Source organism: Tachysurus vachellii, chromosome 6, assembly GCF_030014155.1.
Source record: "Tachysurus vachellii isolate PV-2020 chromosome 6, HZAU_Pvac_v1, whole genome shotgun sequence".
NCBI lineage: Eukaryota > Metazoa > Chordata > Actinopteri > Siluriformes > Bagridae > Tachysurus > Tachysurus vachellii.
Genome location: NC_083465.1, coordinates 24706111 through 24723899, shown reverse-complemented (window position 1 = coordinate 24723899; position 17789 = coordinate 24706111). Strand labels below are relative to the sequence as shown.

Sequence of the window (17789 nt, the reverse complement as noted above, 5' to 3'; positions counted from 1 at the left end):
AGTGATTTATTTTTCTATCCGACACCAATTTCTCAAAGATTAATTTATTAATGAGCGCAAAGTGGGCCAACGTTTAAGCTATACGGCACAATATATTCCATATAAGCGCATGATTGTGCTATTGCTTTTATACATCAATTTTTTAAACAAGTAATTAATATTGAGTAAGTTGCATTTCAGGTACATTAAGAACAAATATTCTGTTTATTTTTACTCCTTTAGCTGAAATCGCTCCTGAAGAAGCCATACTCATGTTATAACATGTCAGCTATCTGGCTAGATAGCTCACAATGATTTATACTTTACTGTTAAAGGTTAAACGGGTGTCTCGTCTTCCTTTCTTCTTCCATCCAACTTCAGCTGATGATCCAGAAAGTTACTGTAAACTCCTGAAAATTATAATTTAATATATTTACCATATCGTGTTGCTAATTCTACTGGTTTTGAAACAGGATGTGGAACACAGAAGTAAATTGAATGTGAAATGTTCTAGTGTGTTGATACGAAATATAAGCACTGTTGAAACTGCTGGACCAATCAAATGAATGGACTGGAACTAACTAGTGTATATCATTTGCATAACATGAGAATTAGCGGCTAATATCGTGAAAAATTAAGCATAAGATCCCTAAAAAATATCTAGGCTGTGAAAAAGAAAATGCATTTGATTGTGCATGTCTTTAAAATGTTGGTGATTGCATGTATGTTGAGTCTCACTGATCTGTCTATCTCTCTCAGGCATACACTGTGGCTTCATCCTTCCTCCTGTGCTTGTCAGTGTCAGAAACAAGATTGCTGTGAAATTCAAGTCTAACGGCCGGCTAGCTGACCGCGGATTCTCTGCCAGGTGGGAGGCTGTGTACGCAGAGGACTTAGCTGGTAAAATACCTTGCTTCATCTACACAACACATACATCCATCCATATAATGCATAGTCGTCCTGGGGCATCTGTTCATGCTCAAACTGCCACCTGTGTCTGCTTGTGCGTATTAGTCTGTGTGTCTAGGTCTGAATCCGGGTATGGATTGCTGGTATGGATGTGGATCGATTGTGTTTTTGTTCAAATTCACATTCACCTTTTGTCACATACACAACCATACACAGTACAACATGTGTGTGTGTGTGTAGTTATTTAAACAGTTATTTTCACCTATCGGCTAAGACCAGGATTCACTAGATTAAAATCATTTGGCAGGACATTCAATGTGGCCGATACTGTATTTCTGTAGCAGTTTCACCGATGAACGTTCTCGCAGACTAGGCCAGAGAATGTAGATTACCCTGGCACAATAAACAGATTGACTGTACATGCCCGTGTGGAGATTTCACTTTATAGTCTGTATTGCGGCTTTGCCTGGCACTGTGCCTAACAGCTTCGGTGTCAAGGCTAATAAATACAGACTACCTGCTCTGCCAAATGGCAGTTTAGGAAGCTATATTTCACACTCAATATAAATACAGCTGGATTTATTAAATGTTTTCCTGCTCCAGCCTCTGAAGAGTCTTTAAACTCCCCTCTGTCCAGCAGGTGGTGTGATCCATAGTCTGAGAGACTAATACTGCACCAACATGGACTAGTGCTGCTGTTTTCTCTACATTGTCCAGCTCTGAAAATCCTTTGCGGTGGAAACACTTTCTTATGAAATACAGATCTTGCGCGTATCTGAAGTATAATAATGAATAGTAGCACTTTGAAAGAATTATATTAATCACATCTAATAATAATAATAATAATAATAATAATAATAATAATAAGCTATATTTTCTTCATGTCTTCATGTTCCTAGCACTATACGGTCTGACCTTAGCTTGCCTGTTGTCATGAATATGTACACTATTTTCTATGACCATGTTTGCATATTGTTTTACCAATTGCTCTATACAGTATATCCACTTTGAATATTTGATATGTCTAAATATAGAAACAATTACCTCCTTCCACATATGTCTCCAGTTCAGGATTGAGAGGTCCACAGTCGTCCCTGTAGGTGCTGATGTCATGCGATGATTATAGCCAATATTTGGGGAATTTTGTTCAGGCAAAACGGATGTATACTGGAATACTAAATGTTCCAATGTGTTCAGTTTCATTGCTATTACACTGTGATTTTTGCTCTTCATTCTACACATAACTATAAGAAATAATGTAAGGTTTAAGGTTTTCTTATTTCCTTTCTAGTATCATTTTAAGGATAATCTTTTTGACTATTCTTTCATTTCAGTCATCCTCTGGTATCTTTTCTTACCTAATATTGGGAACCGTGTATTCTTGTTACTGTGCCGTTGAGGTGTTATCTGTGTTTTATTTCACACTTCACAGTTCACACTCACACCACATCGAATCCCCAATAGTTTTATCTTTCTTATCCCAGAAATCCAAGGCTGTGGTGGTTTTTCTAGTGAGGAGACTGGAGTCATCAAGTCTGACAACTGGCCCATGAACTATGCCCCCAACAGAGTGTGTATGTGGATGGTGCGGGTCCCTCTGGGCAAAACTATCACACTGACATTCACCCACTTTGACTTAGAGGCAACGGGTTTGCTCAGACCCTGCCTCGACAAAGTGGTTATTTATGATGGAGTACATGACACCGCTACCAAATATGGTAAGCATTGATTTCAATGTAGTAGTATTACAAGTAGAAGTTTTAGTCATAATTGAATTGATTAGCTTGGGTGATACTGACTGATTTGCAGGCTGGCCCTTATTTTGTGAGCCCCTGCTTTATATATATATATATATATATATATATATATATATATATATATATATATATATATATAAATATATATATAGATATATAGATATATAGATATATATATATATAGATATATATGTATATATAAAATAATTAAAAGAATTAATAATTAATTCACATTTCCAAAACATTTTGATTTAATATTGTTTCAATGCTTGGTTTATACTGCTTAGACTGTTCTTTTTAATCACAATTTTGATAAATTACCTGGCATAAGTTTCACTGAAATGTAGCAGGTATTTCTGAGAAATTCACTCACTCACTCACTCATTTTCTACCGCTTATCCGAACCACTTCGGGCATACACCCGATACACCAGGATACACCCTGGACGGAGTGCCAACCCATCACAGGGCACACACACTCTCATTCACTCACGCAATCGCACACTACTGACAATTTTCCAGAGATGCCAATCAACCTACCATGCATGTCTTTGGACCGGGGGAGGAAACCGGATTAATAAGGATTAATCAAGAAGCCATCAGGAGTTTTTTTGAAAACTAGACAAAAAGTCATTCATACAGATAAATAAAAAAAATGCTATATGCAAAAAGGGAAAACAAGACATTTAAATGGCTACCTATCTTTAAAGAGCCACATTTTTCTTAAATGTTATACAAGAGTAGAGTGAAACATAGTAATAACATTTGTCTGTTTTGTCTCCGCCACATGACAATAAAATGATTGGAAATGTGAAATTATGTAAAATGTAAAATTTGTAAATGTACATTTTTTTTTTGTGAAACTAAGAGGAAACCTACACAGTATCAGTTTAATAACCCTCATCTGATAAAGGTTTTCTAATTGATGTGCATGATCATGCCACTACAGGTCCTTACTGTGGTGACAAACTCCCCCCTGTGATCAAAACAACAAGAAGCAGGCTGGTGATGCGTTTCCATGCTGACTTTTTCCAGGAGGGGAAAGGATTCAGAGCGTACTGGAGCACAGATCCCACACTGCCTGCTCCTACTGAACCGCCTGCACCACCAAACCCATGGGACGACATCGTTATCGGTATGACTGATAATGTTTCTGTTTGCATTGATCCATTTAATGTACTCGTAAAGTGAGAAGAAATCTGATCAACTCAGGAGGTGTTGATTAACCTTCCATAATGTCATTTCTGACAGTAATGCTGACTATAGATCAAATCACAGGCTTATATTAATGTGCTCTTTTTAATACATAATTGTTTCTATAGTAACAGATTGATTTTATTTAACAAAGTTAAACATAATTGCTGATATACTGGTGCATAATTGTGTGTGAGGTTTTACTGAACAGTTATAGCAGACGTCTCCAGTTCCAGTATCAGTTTCTCTAGTTTTACTGTTTATACAGTAGGTATGATTTTTGTTTTATTCTATAAACTACTGACATTTCTTCCAGATTGGAAACAAACGTCATTCATAGTGTTTATTTTCAGAAAATGACGACTGTCAAAATAACCAGTTTCAGGCCTCAAATAATGCAAATAAATTAAGCTCAAACTCATTTTAAGCAACACAATACTAACATTTTAACTTAGTATTCAAAAGTTAATCAATAATCAATACTTGGTGGAATAACCCTGATTTTCACTTGTTTAATGAGTCTTGCAGCACTGTCCACCAATCTTTCAACATTGCAGTTGACCATCGCCATGCACTTCACCCCAGCCGCCATTTGCTATTCTTTTTCCTTTTCTTACAGTAGTTGAGTGACATTTGAATGAGTTGGCCGTCATCCTGTTCAGTGGAGAGTCGGTTTCGCTCTCCGCCAGTCTATAGCGTTGTTGTCTCCAATGTCTGCAGCTTAACCTTGTTTTTATGAACCTCTGTCTTTGAAATTTTAAGGAGGGAAGCAACCTGATGCTCACTGTATCCCTCTTCCTGTGAAGCCAGAACTGAACCCTTCTTTTCCTCAATCAAAGCTTTTCTGTTCAACTCATTTGGCATGGTCAGTAGTTATTTGACTCCAGTTAATTTTTGCTACTACTAGCACTGTTTTTGCCATCCAGCGGGTCCTACTGGAAGAGGATATTAATGACAACAACAGAGGTTTTATATTTTTCATTGTTAAATAAGATATGGTTCAGGTGGTCGCCTAATCAGTACTTCATAAATCAGAAGAGAAGAGATGCTTCTCTGAAGAGATATATATACACCATGAACACACACCCGGAGCAGTGGGCAGCCATTTATGCTGTGGTGCCCGGGGAGCAGTTGGGGGGGTTCGATGCCTTGCTCAAGGGCACCTCAGTCGTGGCTGGCCCGAGACCCGAACCCACAACCTCAGGAATAGGAGTCAGACTCTCTAACCATTATAGCACAGAATCTTTAGAAACCATGTTTTTTTATCATAATGCACAATAAACTTAAGATTTTCTTTGTGTTTATCATTTTGCTCATAGATAAATGATGCAAGAACCTGTAACTCAGCAAGAAACAACCTATAAGCTCATTACATTGTTACTCGTTGCCTCTTTAAAACTAGAGTTTTGGAAAAAAAATTAAGGAACCACTCCAAATGTTTCTTAAATCAGCATCTCTTCTCTTCTGATTTATGAAGTACTGATTAGGTGACCACCTGAACCATATATATATATATATATATATATATATATATATATATATATATATATATATATATATATATATAGCTTAATTAAAAAAAATTAATTTAAAAATTAATTAAAATATATATATAGCTTAATTAAAAAAATCACATTATTTAAACCCATCCAACCCATTTGGATTTTGTTTCTTGAAAAAGCAGCCTTTAATTTTGTCACATACATTACAGCACAGGGATATTTTTTCTATACATATCCCAGTTGGTTAGGAAGTTAGGAGTCAGAGCACCGGGTCAGCCATGATACGCCATTCCTGGAGGAGAGAGAGTTTATTGAGGGCTGCTTGGTGCTTGGTGGTTCTGGGGCTTAATTTGTTTTCAAAGAATGTTGGGTCTTATTTTTTTCTAGCAGTTTATAGTTACATCTAACGTTGGCGAACCTTATTGCTTAGATTATAGCAGCTATAAACAGCCGTTCCCTCATTAGACTGTTTATTTTTTTAAAGATGAAACGTATAATAAAATGAGCTCGTCATGTTACTTAAAATCAAAATTAACAGTTTTGGCAACCTACATTGCACCTCCCAAAAATTTTCACATGATTTTATGTGACATTTTCTGTTGATACTGACTGGTTTATGGATTCCAAGTTTAAACTATTCCTTTGTTTGAGGTTTATTCATTATATAAAGAGCATAGTGCACGTTAAAATTTTATACATTCATTAACACGATTGTACCAGCTCGAGCTCATATAAGGTCAAGGTTTCCTACATTTACATTTACAGCATTTGGCAGACGCCTTTATCCAGAGAGATGTACAAAAGTGCTTAAGTCTCTATCATTGGATACATTAACTCTGGTTCACTAAGTCACATACTTAAGATACCATGAGTCTAAACACTGTTCAAAGTCCTTCAGTGAAACAGCATCCAGACAAGGCGAATGTGTCCTTGTTGCAGCGCTGAGTTTAGCACTGTAGGGATTTAGCAGCTGTGGGGTTTTAGTGCTATGGGTTTTAGTGCTGTGGGGTTTCGAGTGTGTCTGCGTCGTCTCCGCATGGTCTCAGGTGGCCTTGTTGACTCATTGTGTGTGTGTGTGTGTGTGTGTGTGTGTGTTTACTACTGTATTTCATCCTAGCATCTCCATAATGGTAGGAATATTTACAGTGCTGACCTTGTGAGAATATTTGGCTAATCCCCAAGAGGAAAAACTGCAGCTTTTATTAAAACAAAATAAACTGAATCAGTGCAAAGATTTTATATTGTTTACTGAGGTTTGGGTTCATGGTAAGTGTAGGCAATTTACTCTGTGTATGTACATGTGGCCATGTTTTATACCTTTATATAGTAAAAATGTGCTAGGTATATACAGTATGACAGTTTTGACCTGATGGCTAGTTGCCATGAGGAAAACTATGTTATTTTCCCTGCATATTTTTCCCCATGATTTCCAAATTTGCATTGTTATGATGTGTGTTAGTTCCATAAACATCTGCAGAAAACACTGAAAGCATGCCGCAGTGCACACACAGTGCTGTAAAATACAATCCAGTTAGTCTTTAGTGCTGTGAGTGCAGCAAAAAAGTCTTGGTGATTTATCAGTGTTTCGATAATGATTTTTCTTTTTTTTTTTTTTTTTCTTCATTTATCAGCAGGCTATTTAGTATGCGAATAGACCTGTGGCTCAGTTTGAGGTTAAATCACTTAGAAAGAATGAAAGCTACCTTGAGTAAAGCTCTGAGTAAGATATAAGGTGTCATTCTGTTTGAAGTGATTAAATAAACGTACTACATAGAGTTTGGTCAAAATCTAAGCGGTATTAAAAGAGTGACTTTAACACAGTGTCACTCTTATAGGAGAATTTTATATGATAAGTTTTCTAATCTGATTTGTCAGAATGTGTGAAAAGACTAATTATTATTGTCCATAATAGTAGTTCTGGCTGCAAGTCAAATCACAAGTTTATATTAATGTTTATTCTAATCTGTTATTGTTTCTCTAGTGACAGCAATTTCACAGGGACATTTATGTATAATTAACTGTTAATTATAAAAATCGAAAAAGAAAATGCTATCTAATAGAGAAAAATTGATTATTTTAGAAGGAGTTCCAAGCGTTAACACGATAACATGATAGCGTGATAACAGGAACTAGCTTGTCTCATGGATGTTCCAAGCCATTAATGTAACAATAACTAGTTAAAAAATTTGGTGGTTTATTAGTATATTAAAATATTGTAATTGTGACTTGTAATAACCTATTAGTTACTTAGTAATTAGTAATTACTAGCCTGTTTTTGTGCCTTATGCTTGAAAACGACATGCTAAAATTAAAATGAGTACATCTCAAAAACTACAGGGTGTATTTGAAAAATTCTGGTACTTTTAATGTCAGAAGGTCATAGTAAGAGAAGATGAAACACAGAAAAATTAAATAATGCTCATAATGATGCTCATCCTTATGGATGAGCATCATTATGGAGTTGGAATCTGCAGACTCTGGCCGTGTTTGTAACGTGTGATGGCTATTTGCTTGTGTCAGTTTTTTTTTTGTGTGTGTGTGTGTGTGCAATATTAACTAATTTTTTCTTTCTCGTCATTTAGCCGCTTGGTGTTAGAATCGTGTTTTGTTTAGGTGGAAATGATCTTTGTAGACTTATCTCTGAGCTTCTTCTTGTACTTCTGCTATGCTGCATGTGTAGATACATTCAGGCTCTTTATGCTTAAGAAAGGATTTATTATTTCTGTCCTGGGGTGGAAAAGGTTAAAATACTATTTCAGGAAAATACAAAATACAACTATTTCAGGATGACTTAATAATGTGACGCTCTTCATCCTGGGACATCTGAACACAGCCCAACACTGTTTTCTACCTGAATCAAACAGTATTCTGTTCACAATGCTAAACAGGTATGGAGAGTCTATTAAGGAAAAAAAACAACAACCTTGGGTTTCCCTCCTTTGACTTCTCCTTACCTCTCTCCTACAGACTGGCCGGAGACATGTGGAAGGCCGAAGATTCCCCCCACAGTGAACACTCGCATTGTGAATGGTGAACCAGCCAAATCTCACTCATGGCCCTGGCAAGTGTCCATGCAGGTACAGCCAAGAGTCTTCACCACCACATACAGCTCACATTTTGCCGCCAAACAGTCTCAGCATACACAATAACATTTTTCAGATATACTGTAATAAAGCACATAGATAAGCTGGAACAACTAGTCAGAATTTACACCTGATGGAATGAGATAATCCACAAACCATGATTAAAGAATTATTATTTAGTTGGATTCACATACAGCATAACATCAATGTAGTGAGGAAACCCACATTTTTTAAAGCTCTAATTAAAATACTTAGCAAATAGCAAATAGTGATTAAACTTGCTCTTCGATTCCCTTTTGCTTATTTATCCTCTCATTTGTAATCTGGCTTTTGTGTATATTCCATAAATATTGTTTATAATGCTAATAACCGAGAGGTACATAAGATATAAGTAATAAAGCATTTGAAGTGCTATGAACTACAGTACACACACTGATTATATCAGTAAGACAAAAGAGCAAGCAACAGAACCTGACTAGCAGTTAAATCACCCCACTAGACAGAGATGTTCTTTATTCTTAACTACATTTCCCCTCAGCCTTCAGTCCCTAACTCCAGTGTTGTGAGAAAATATCAATCATTTATTCACCGTAACTAATCGAGAATGTGAATCGTTCACTTCAATTAGCATCCTGTAACTGATGTTAGTTTACTAAAGGCAGCTGTGCTGAACAACCTTATACATTATATATTATATATGAACAACGTTACGCATCTGTTTGTTTAAAGGTTTGGCCTGAATCCTATCCCACGCCTGCGTTCTTCCACACATGTGGTGCCACTCTCATCCATAAGAACTGGGTTTTGACTGCTGCACACTGTTTCATCAGGTATTCCTAGTATCTTCTTTTAGCCTGCTAGCCATCTGGTAGCTTCAAGCCATCTGGTAGCTCAGTGCGGCGCTTTGGAGCCTACAACCTCCAGTTCACCTCAGATCACATTAAAGAAATGTTTGTAATGTAATTAACACTTTTTTACGTAAAAAAAAAGAAAAAATGGACAAATGCTAAAAAAAAAAACAGTAGTAGCCTGCACAAGCATAGTAGCTACTAGTGGTAGAAACTGAAAAGTTGGTGTAGTGTACAAACATTTGGTTGCTTGTCCATGCCTTAGCTTAGATACCTTAATAATAGGTGGTTTATTACTTCACTGTGAAATATATAGAAGTTAGCTAAAGTATTTTATTCTTTTGTTTGGTCAGATGTTCTTCTAGATTTTTTCTATAACAGCAGATCTAACAGAAATGCTGGCTGTAATTCAAGTCAGAAATTTTTATTAATGTTCAAATACAATGTTATTGTTTCCATAGTAACGGTAAATCACAACGTACATACGTAGCACTGTGAAATCTATATTCTAGTAATAATTTTCTATTTAAAAATGAAGAATATTTAACATTTAATATTTAATATTTAATATGTAACTGAAGTTTTCTGTAAAGAGATGTACATTTATGGAAGGAGTCTCCAGTGTCAGTGTGGGTTTTCCACCACAGGAATGAATTTTGCAGATCATAACTATAAACTAATGTGTGGTCATTTGCATACATGTATGATTGTATGTATTTCTTCTTTGTGATGTTCTTATACATCATGTTCTAGTACATATGAAATTGCACATCGTTATCTAGGTACGCAGATGAGCTACAGAGATGGCAGATGTGCCTGGGCAAACACAACCTGACCCAGACAGAGCCAGGTGAGCAGTGCTACAGTGTTCTAGGCATCTATCGTCACGAGAGCTTCAAGTATCCCACAGTGCCCAGTGTGGAGTTCGACGTCGCCCTGGTACGCTTAGATGGAGAGGTCACCCCTACGGATCACATCGACTTTGCCTGCATGCCCTCGGTCGAGGAGATGCTTCCAGCAGGAAAAAAATGCTATGCTACAGGCTGGGGAGATGAAACAGGTGAGATGATGTATTTATATCAATGCTTACACTGTCACTGCAAATGAGGGTTTGGTCTGAATATGTATTGAACTGATTTATTCACCGGTGGCCAGTTATTATATGATCACAGAACAGAGTTTTCTTTTCCCCGGGTTGTAAATAATTTTTGAAAGTACTACAGTGCCATCGGCTGGTTATCAAGTGTTAATGCAGCTGGGTTGATTAATTCAACCCGATTCAATATGGAGCTGATTAGTATCTCAGTGGTTCAGGTCAGGGGGGCACGGTGGCAAAGTGGTTAGTACGTTCATCTCACACCTCCAGGATTGTGGGTTCGATTCCCGCCTCCGTCTTGTGTGTGTGGAGTTTGCATGTTCTCCCCCGTGCCTCGGGGGTTTCCTCCGGGTACTCCGGTTTCCTCCCCCGGTCCAAAGACATGCATGGTAGGTTGATTGGCATCTCTGGAAAAATTGTCCGTAGTGTGTGATTGTGTGAGTGAATGAGAGTGTGTGTGTGTGCCCTGCGATGGGTTGGCACTCCGTCCAGGGTGTATCCTGCCTTGATGCCCGATGACGCACAGGCTCCCCGTGACCCGAGGTAGTTCGGATAAGCGGTAGAAAATGAGTGAGTGAGAGTGTTTCCCACCAAAGTTATGTGTTCGAGACTCACCAGTCCACTCTATATGGTCACTGTATATTGGGGCATTGGTGGCTCTGGGTTTGGCAACATGCCCATATAAACTGAGGGGCCCATTCAACCACACTTCAATAAGCAGAAGGTGCTGCTTCGCTGAACATTCAGCATCGCTTACTAACTTTTTCTTGTCACCCAAAAACAAGTATATTTAAACTGAGGTCACATGACGCTTTAACTGCATCAAAATCCATTTAATTAGTTACATGACTTTGGTCAGAACTACTCATAGCAATGGGTGTAAATGCTAATGTGACTGCAAGATAAACTAGTAACTAGCATACAACAATTATTAATAATTAATGCTTCTGAAAAATAATTGCCTAGCTAACTTATTTAGAGTTGCCTAGCTAACTTATTTTTTTTAAAAATAAAAGGTCCTGCAACAACATTTTTATGAATCTAAAATGTCCTGCAACAACCCCCTATTAACTACCTGGAATACCTTCTTGGCAACAATCAGTTGGAATAGTCACCTAACCTTTACTTACTCGTGTTGCTAAGTTGTTGCTATATTGTAGGTAGTTACTAGGCTGTTGCTACTGTAGCTTGCTGCTAGGGGGTTGCTATGATCGTGCTATGATATTTTACTAAAATTTTACTACAATTTCTAATATTTGAGTGGCACAACTCATGAATTTAAATTATACAGTGCTGTGCATAAATATTCACCACCTTTAATATTGAATGTTCAGAATTGGGAAATGTTGGATCGTATCTTATTGGAACTATCTACATCTAACTCATTCAGAAAAGGCCAAAATATTTCTCATTCTATTTCAGCAGATTTGAACATGTTTGTTTTCCCTTCAGGCAACTCGATGGCTCCTAAAGTGGCGGAGACTCTTAACCAAGTCGCTCTTCCCGTGGTTCCTTATGATACGTGCAAACGCATGGACTACTGGTGGTTCCAGGTCAAGCCATCAATGATCTGCTGTGGATACACTCTCCCTGACGAGCTCAAGTCTGTCTGTCAGGTATGTATTCATGATGGAGTCTGCAGGAGATTCAGCATCAAATAATTAAAGTTTTTTTTTTACATAAAATTCATTAGAACTTTTATCAGGGCCACAGACAAATCACTAAAAACTGGATGGAAATTCAGTTAGGAAAAATATAAGACCAGGGTTCCACCACCACTAATCTCCTATACTTAACCATTTAATATCAGGTCACTTTTAAATGCTAAAATCTTTAGTACTTTATTTAAAGCAGATGCACAAATTTTAATCCTGTAGATAAAATGAAAGGATTCATACATCATGGGGTCTTAATACTAGATGTTTCCAATAAAATAACACAAAGCATTTCTCAGATCACTTGCATATTTTCTCAACTTAATTGCAAGGCACTCATCTCATTTTCTACCGCTTATACGAACTAAATCGGGTCACGGGGAGCCTGTGCCTATCTCAGGCGTCATCGGGCATCAAGGCAGGATACACCCTGGACGGAGTGCCAACCCATCGCAGGGCACACACACACTCTCATTCACTCACACAATCACACACTACGGACAATTTTTCCAGAGATAATTGCAAGGCATTTAGTTTAAAAAGTATTCATTCATTCATTCATCTTCTACCGCTTATCCGAACTACCTCAGGTCACGGGGAGCCTGTGCCTATCTCAGGCGTCATCGGGCATCAAGGCAGGATACACCCTGGACGGAGTGCCAACCCATCGCAGGGCACACACACACACTCTCATTCACTCACACAATCACACACTACGGACAATTTTTCCAGAGATAATTGCAAGGCATTTAGTTTAAAAAGTATTTCCTTTTTTAATTAAATGCACATGTTTTAAAGCATTGACCATTCGGTACAATAGCATCGATTTCTACAAATGAATGAATGTAGCGCAATATTGATTCTGGTTGATTTTTACAGATTCTTATCGAAAGCGTCATAATTGTATAACTATATACACTGTGAAAACATGACACCAAGCTTGCTCTTCAATTAGGAAGAATAACAAGTCTTTTCTTTTTTTTTTTTAAGAATAAAAACAAAGGTCCTAAACGATCGTCATCAATACAATCAAGCAGTAAAATGATGATGTAATGAAATACAACAGAACACAAAGGATTAAATAAACGCTGTAATGAAATATGTATATGAACAGAAATATAAATCAAAAGATAAACCAAAAGAATAAAAGAATTCAAACTATTGTTAACATTTTTGAATATGATTCTGTGAGGAAGGGTTTTATATTAAATGTCAATGTGTTTTCAAAAGCTATTTAAAATGATGTATGTTGTCAAATTCTTTTCTAAGGGAAGCTTTACGGTGATCGTGAATTAATGCTTTCTTTTTTTTTATATCTGCATAGAATTTACTTGAAAGTGGAAATGAAAGCCACTCAAGTCTAGATTCTAAGTTCTGTTTATTTTTTTTTCTCTTTTTTATATTAGATATTTAGAAATAATGTTTATATTATTATAAGGGGGCACGGTGGCTTAGTGGTTAGCACGTTCGCCTCACACCTCCAGGGTTGGGGGTTCGATTCCCGCCTCCGCCTTGTGTGTGTGGAGTTTGCATGTTCTCCCCGTGCCTCGGGGTTTCCTCTGGGTACTCCGGTTTCCTCCCCTGGTCCAAAGACATGCATGGTAGGTTGATTGGCATCTCTGGAAAATTGTCCGTAGTGTGTGATAGCGTGAGTGAATGAGAGTGTGTGTCCTGCGATGGGTTGGCACTCCGTCCAGGGTGTATCCTGCCTTGATGCCCGATGATGCCTGAGATAGGCACAGGCTCCCCGTGACCCGGGGTAGTTCGGATAAGCGGTAGAAAATGAGAGTGAGTGAGTGAGTGAGTGAGTGAGTGAGTGAGTGAGTGAGTGAGTGAGTGAGTGAGTGAGTGAGTGAGTGAGTGAGTGAGTGAGTGAGTGAGTATTATATTTATTATTTTTTTAATATTATTCATTTATACAAATGACATAAACTGATCATGTGACTGAACATACATGTGAACAATATACAAAATATTGTATATTGTATATAGTCTTTGAAAAATGTTTTGACCTGCTTTGACTATATTTGATGATGATTAAAAACTGACTCAATATCAAAGTCCTAGGACTGTCAGAGAGAGGCTAGGTGTTGATTTGCCAAACCAAATGATTGTGCTGATGTGATCACCACCTGTGTGTTCGTCTGCACTCTGGGGGCTAGTGATGCTACACACTGTACACCAGAGACCAGACACTGGAGGTGATTACTGAGTGTATGGTGTAAACTGATTGTCTGTAATTCACAGGGAGATTCAGGTGGTCCCCTTGTGTGTCAGGACAGCCTCTCTGGCCCCTGGGAAGTCCACGGTATCACCAGCTTCGGGCCTGTTGGCTGCATAATGAACAAAAAGCCCAGTGTTTTCACTCGATCTTCTGCTTACATGTCCTGGATCGAGAACGTCATACGCAAGGATATCTACCAACTCATCAGTATGTTAGCACTGCAGACTGATATTAATGATACATTCTCTACATTTCTGTGCAAATTTCATACAAACGACCAATTCTCATTTTGTACAGGCTTGCTACGTTTAAACGCAATACTGTTGAATTCATACAGAGTTTTTTTGTTTGTTTTTGGGGTTTTTTTCCCACCAAAGAAAAGTGGTGTCTCAAGCAGTTAAGGCTGTGGGTTGTTGTTCGGAAACATGGGGTTCAGGCCCCAGCACTGCCAAGGCACCACTGTTGGGCAATTGATCAAGGGCATTAATCCTTGCTGCTCCAGGGTGCTGTATCATATCTGTATCATTCAGCTAGATAAATTAAAAGCCGTTCGCTAGCTTCTGATCTGCGTCCATAATTCCATGTTTGCATGTCAAAGATATAGGCTGGAAAGCCCATTATTTGTGCTTACCCAAAATCCTCCACTCAACAATACACTAATACGAACACACTCACACAAACATGTCATTTGTACAAAAGCGCCTGTCAGCTTATCTGTCGCTTATCAACAGACGAATCAACATTTTGTGTCCAATCAGAATCAAGCATTCAAAAAGATTATTCTGTTGCTTTATTTTGTTTTCTGCCTTTAATTACCCAGTTTAGTAAACATTTAATGAGCGCTCTTTCTGTCTTTCTCTCTTCTGCTTATTGCTGTTGTTTTATAGGCTCTGGTTGTGGTGGACTAAAGGAACAGACTGGCACTGCAGGTGTTTTGGCCTCAGTGAATTACCCTGAGAGTTATGACAACGGTGCCAAATGCATCTGGAACATCCGTGTGGCTGCAGGCAAACGCGTGCACCTTCACTTTGACTCGTTCTCACTAGAGGAGAGCCAGATGTGCCTCAGCGACAGCGTCTCCATCTCAGACCACCTCAGCCCTCTGGGTATGCCGGGTGGGGGGGTGGGGGGGTGGGGGGGTATGGGTCAGAGAGAATATTCATTTATTATCAATGTTCTAAAGAGGTTTTCAGTAAATGTAGATCTAAGATATAAGAAAAGTGTATGCATATAAAATATAAGGAAAAGCTCAAGAAATTTAGACATAGCTATAAAATAACAATTACATTATTTACATAGTAACATAAGAGTGCTCTATATAATGATTCATTATTAATTTATTCATTTGAATCATTTATTTATACAGTTTATTTATTAATGTTCAATTTTATTTTATATGTTAGCATTTTTCATAAATTACAATAAGGTCAATTTAAATCATAAACACTGAATAAACAATGTACAATCAACATGCAAAAAATATGTCTGCAAATAAATAAATAAATATCTAAAATATTGAATATAAAAAAGAAATGATGGTTGTCAAAAAACTAGATTAAGAATTGAATAAAAATTAAAACATTCATACATCAGGGTCTGAATGTGGTGTTGTTGAGATAATATTGTTATTTTTTAATGAGTTAATGCTGTTCAATGTAATATATTTTATGCTAATATTAACGTTATATTAATTTAGTGCCCACTTCTTAAAACAATAACCACCATGCACACAGAGAGACTTAAGAGTTTGTGTAAAATTTAAGTCATTACAGTATCTGAGTTCTGAATTACCTGTGAAGTTGCAATATTATTTAAGGGCTGTGAAACGATATATTTCTCCAGCTATAATAAAAAATACCATTTTTATGTACTGTTCACAAGGATGCCCAAGTACATGTTCATTAACATAGAAATATGCGTAAACTCCATGTGCACTTAAATGGAGCTTCTTATAAATTGTTGTATTTTCTGCTACAGGAACACACTGCAGTGCATCTCCTCCAGGAGATGTGGTTTCTGCTGGAGACATGCTGACCGTCCGTTTCTCCAGCAATACCAGAGTTGTGGACACGGGCTTCAATGCCACATGGAAAGCTGTGAACCCAACTGATATCAGTAAGTCACACACACGGCACATGTTCACATAATTCATGTATACAAGACAAACTTCTTTTCCATTTTCCATTATGCTCTCTTCTTTCCTCTCTGGATGTAGTTGGCTGTGGTGGAGACTTCACTGGCCAGCAGGGGGAGCTAGTGTCCCCAAACTGGCCTGATAACTATCCAAACCAAATCGCCTGCACGTGGAGCATCTCCAGTCCATCAGCCAAGAACCTCCACATAGTCTTCACACACTTTGAGGTGCAAGCAGTTAACATCCTGGGCAAGTGTGTGGACTTTGTTGAGGTCTTTGATGCAGCTGGGAAGTCACAAGGTTAGAGCAGATGCATATTAAGTGAAGTGAAGTGACATATGGCTAAGTATGGTGACCCATACTTAGAATTTGTTCTCTGTGTTTAACCCATCCAAAGTGCAAACACACAGCAGTGAACACACACACACCATGAACACACACCCGGAGCAGTGGGCAGCCATTTATGCTGCAGCGGGTTGGGGGAGTTCGGTGCCTTGCTCAAGGGCACCTAAGTCGTGGCCGGCCCGAGACTCGAACCCAGAACCTTAGGGTTAGGAGTCAGACTCTCTAACCATTAGGCCACGACTTCCCCCTTATTTGTGAATATCACAAGAACACAACTGACTCAAATAGGAAGGTCACTAAAGCATAGTAATCTTTCAATGCCCATCTTTCTGTATACACATCATAGCAATATATTGCACATTAAAAACCCTTCACAGTAGCTGGAAAATCACCTTTAGCAATATAAAGTGCCATCTGCTGGTCAAAACTGGACTTGAACTTTTTAAATCCTTGTTTTGGGAATTCTCCCTCGTCCAGGTCAGTTCTGCGGATTTGCGCTTCCCAAGCTGACTGTCGCTGGAGACAAAGCCACTGTGCGGTTCCTCACCAATGACGCAAGCCAAGAGAAGGGTTTCCGTGGTTACTGGACCACTGATCCCAGTGTGTTTCCCACCCTGCCACCTCTGCCACCCAACCCGTGGGACAACGTGAAGATTGGCGAGTAACTTTTATATAATTTTGCACCACAGATATTTTTCCAGTAGTTCCAGCTTGATATTCAAGTTTTCTTTTGTAACAGCTTTAAAAAATAAGGAATGAGCTGTAAGTTTTCCAGCATGGGAAAGCCTTCAGGTCATATGACTTTTTGCTTGGTGTTTTATTAGTAAAATGTTGGTAAGAAGCTGGAGGTTTTATTAAATTATCAAGATAGAGACCTGAGACTAGAGACTTGAGACCTGAATTATCCTGTATTATGAATATTGCACAATATTAAATGTAACTGGATGTAAATGTAAATGGATAATAAGTAAATTAGTGGTATAAAAGAAAAACATAACAGTTAATGTAGGAGTTAAAATAAATATAGCATTTAACATATATACATACATATATATTGATAAGCA

At 37.9% G+C, this 17789-nt stretch overlaps 1 protein-coding gene across 1 annotated transcript in view; it reads left to right on the top strand.

The window, feature by feature from the left end:
- The window catches only part of zgc:154142 (uncharacterized protein LOC555481 homolog), a 47558-nt gene that overhangs the window by 26579 nt on the left and 3190 nt on the right, over positions 1-17789 (top strand). Inside the window, exons 9-20 of the mRNA XM_060873071.1 lie at positions 739-879; positions 2373-2606; positions 3594-3779; positions 8308-8417; positions 9153-9253; positions 10054-10331; positions 11820-11983; positions 14270-14453; positions 15134-15352; positions 16224-16361; positions 16462-16680; positions 17203-17382. Of these exons, the coding sequence (XP_060729054.1) occupies positions 739-879; positions 2373-2606; positions 3594-3779; positions 8308-8417; positions 9153-9253; positions 10054-10331; positions 11820-11983; positions 14270-14453; positions 15134-15352; positions 16224-16361; positions 16462-16680; positions 17203-17382 (2154 nt within the window). The remainder of the gene's footprint in view (positions 1-738; positions 880-2372; positions 2607-3593; positions 3780-8307; positions 8418-9152; positions 9254-10053; positions 10332-11819; positions 11984-14269; positions 14454-15133; positions 15353-16223; positions 16362-16461; positions 16681-17202; positions 17383-17789) is intronic.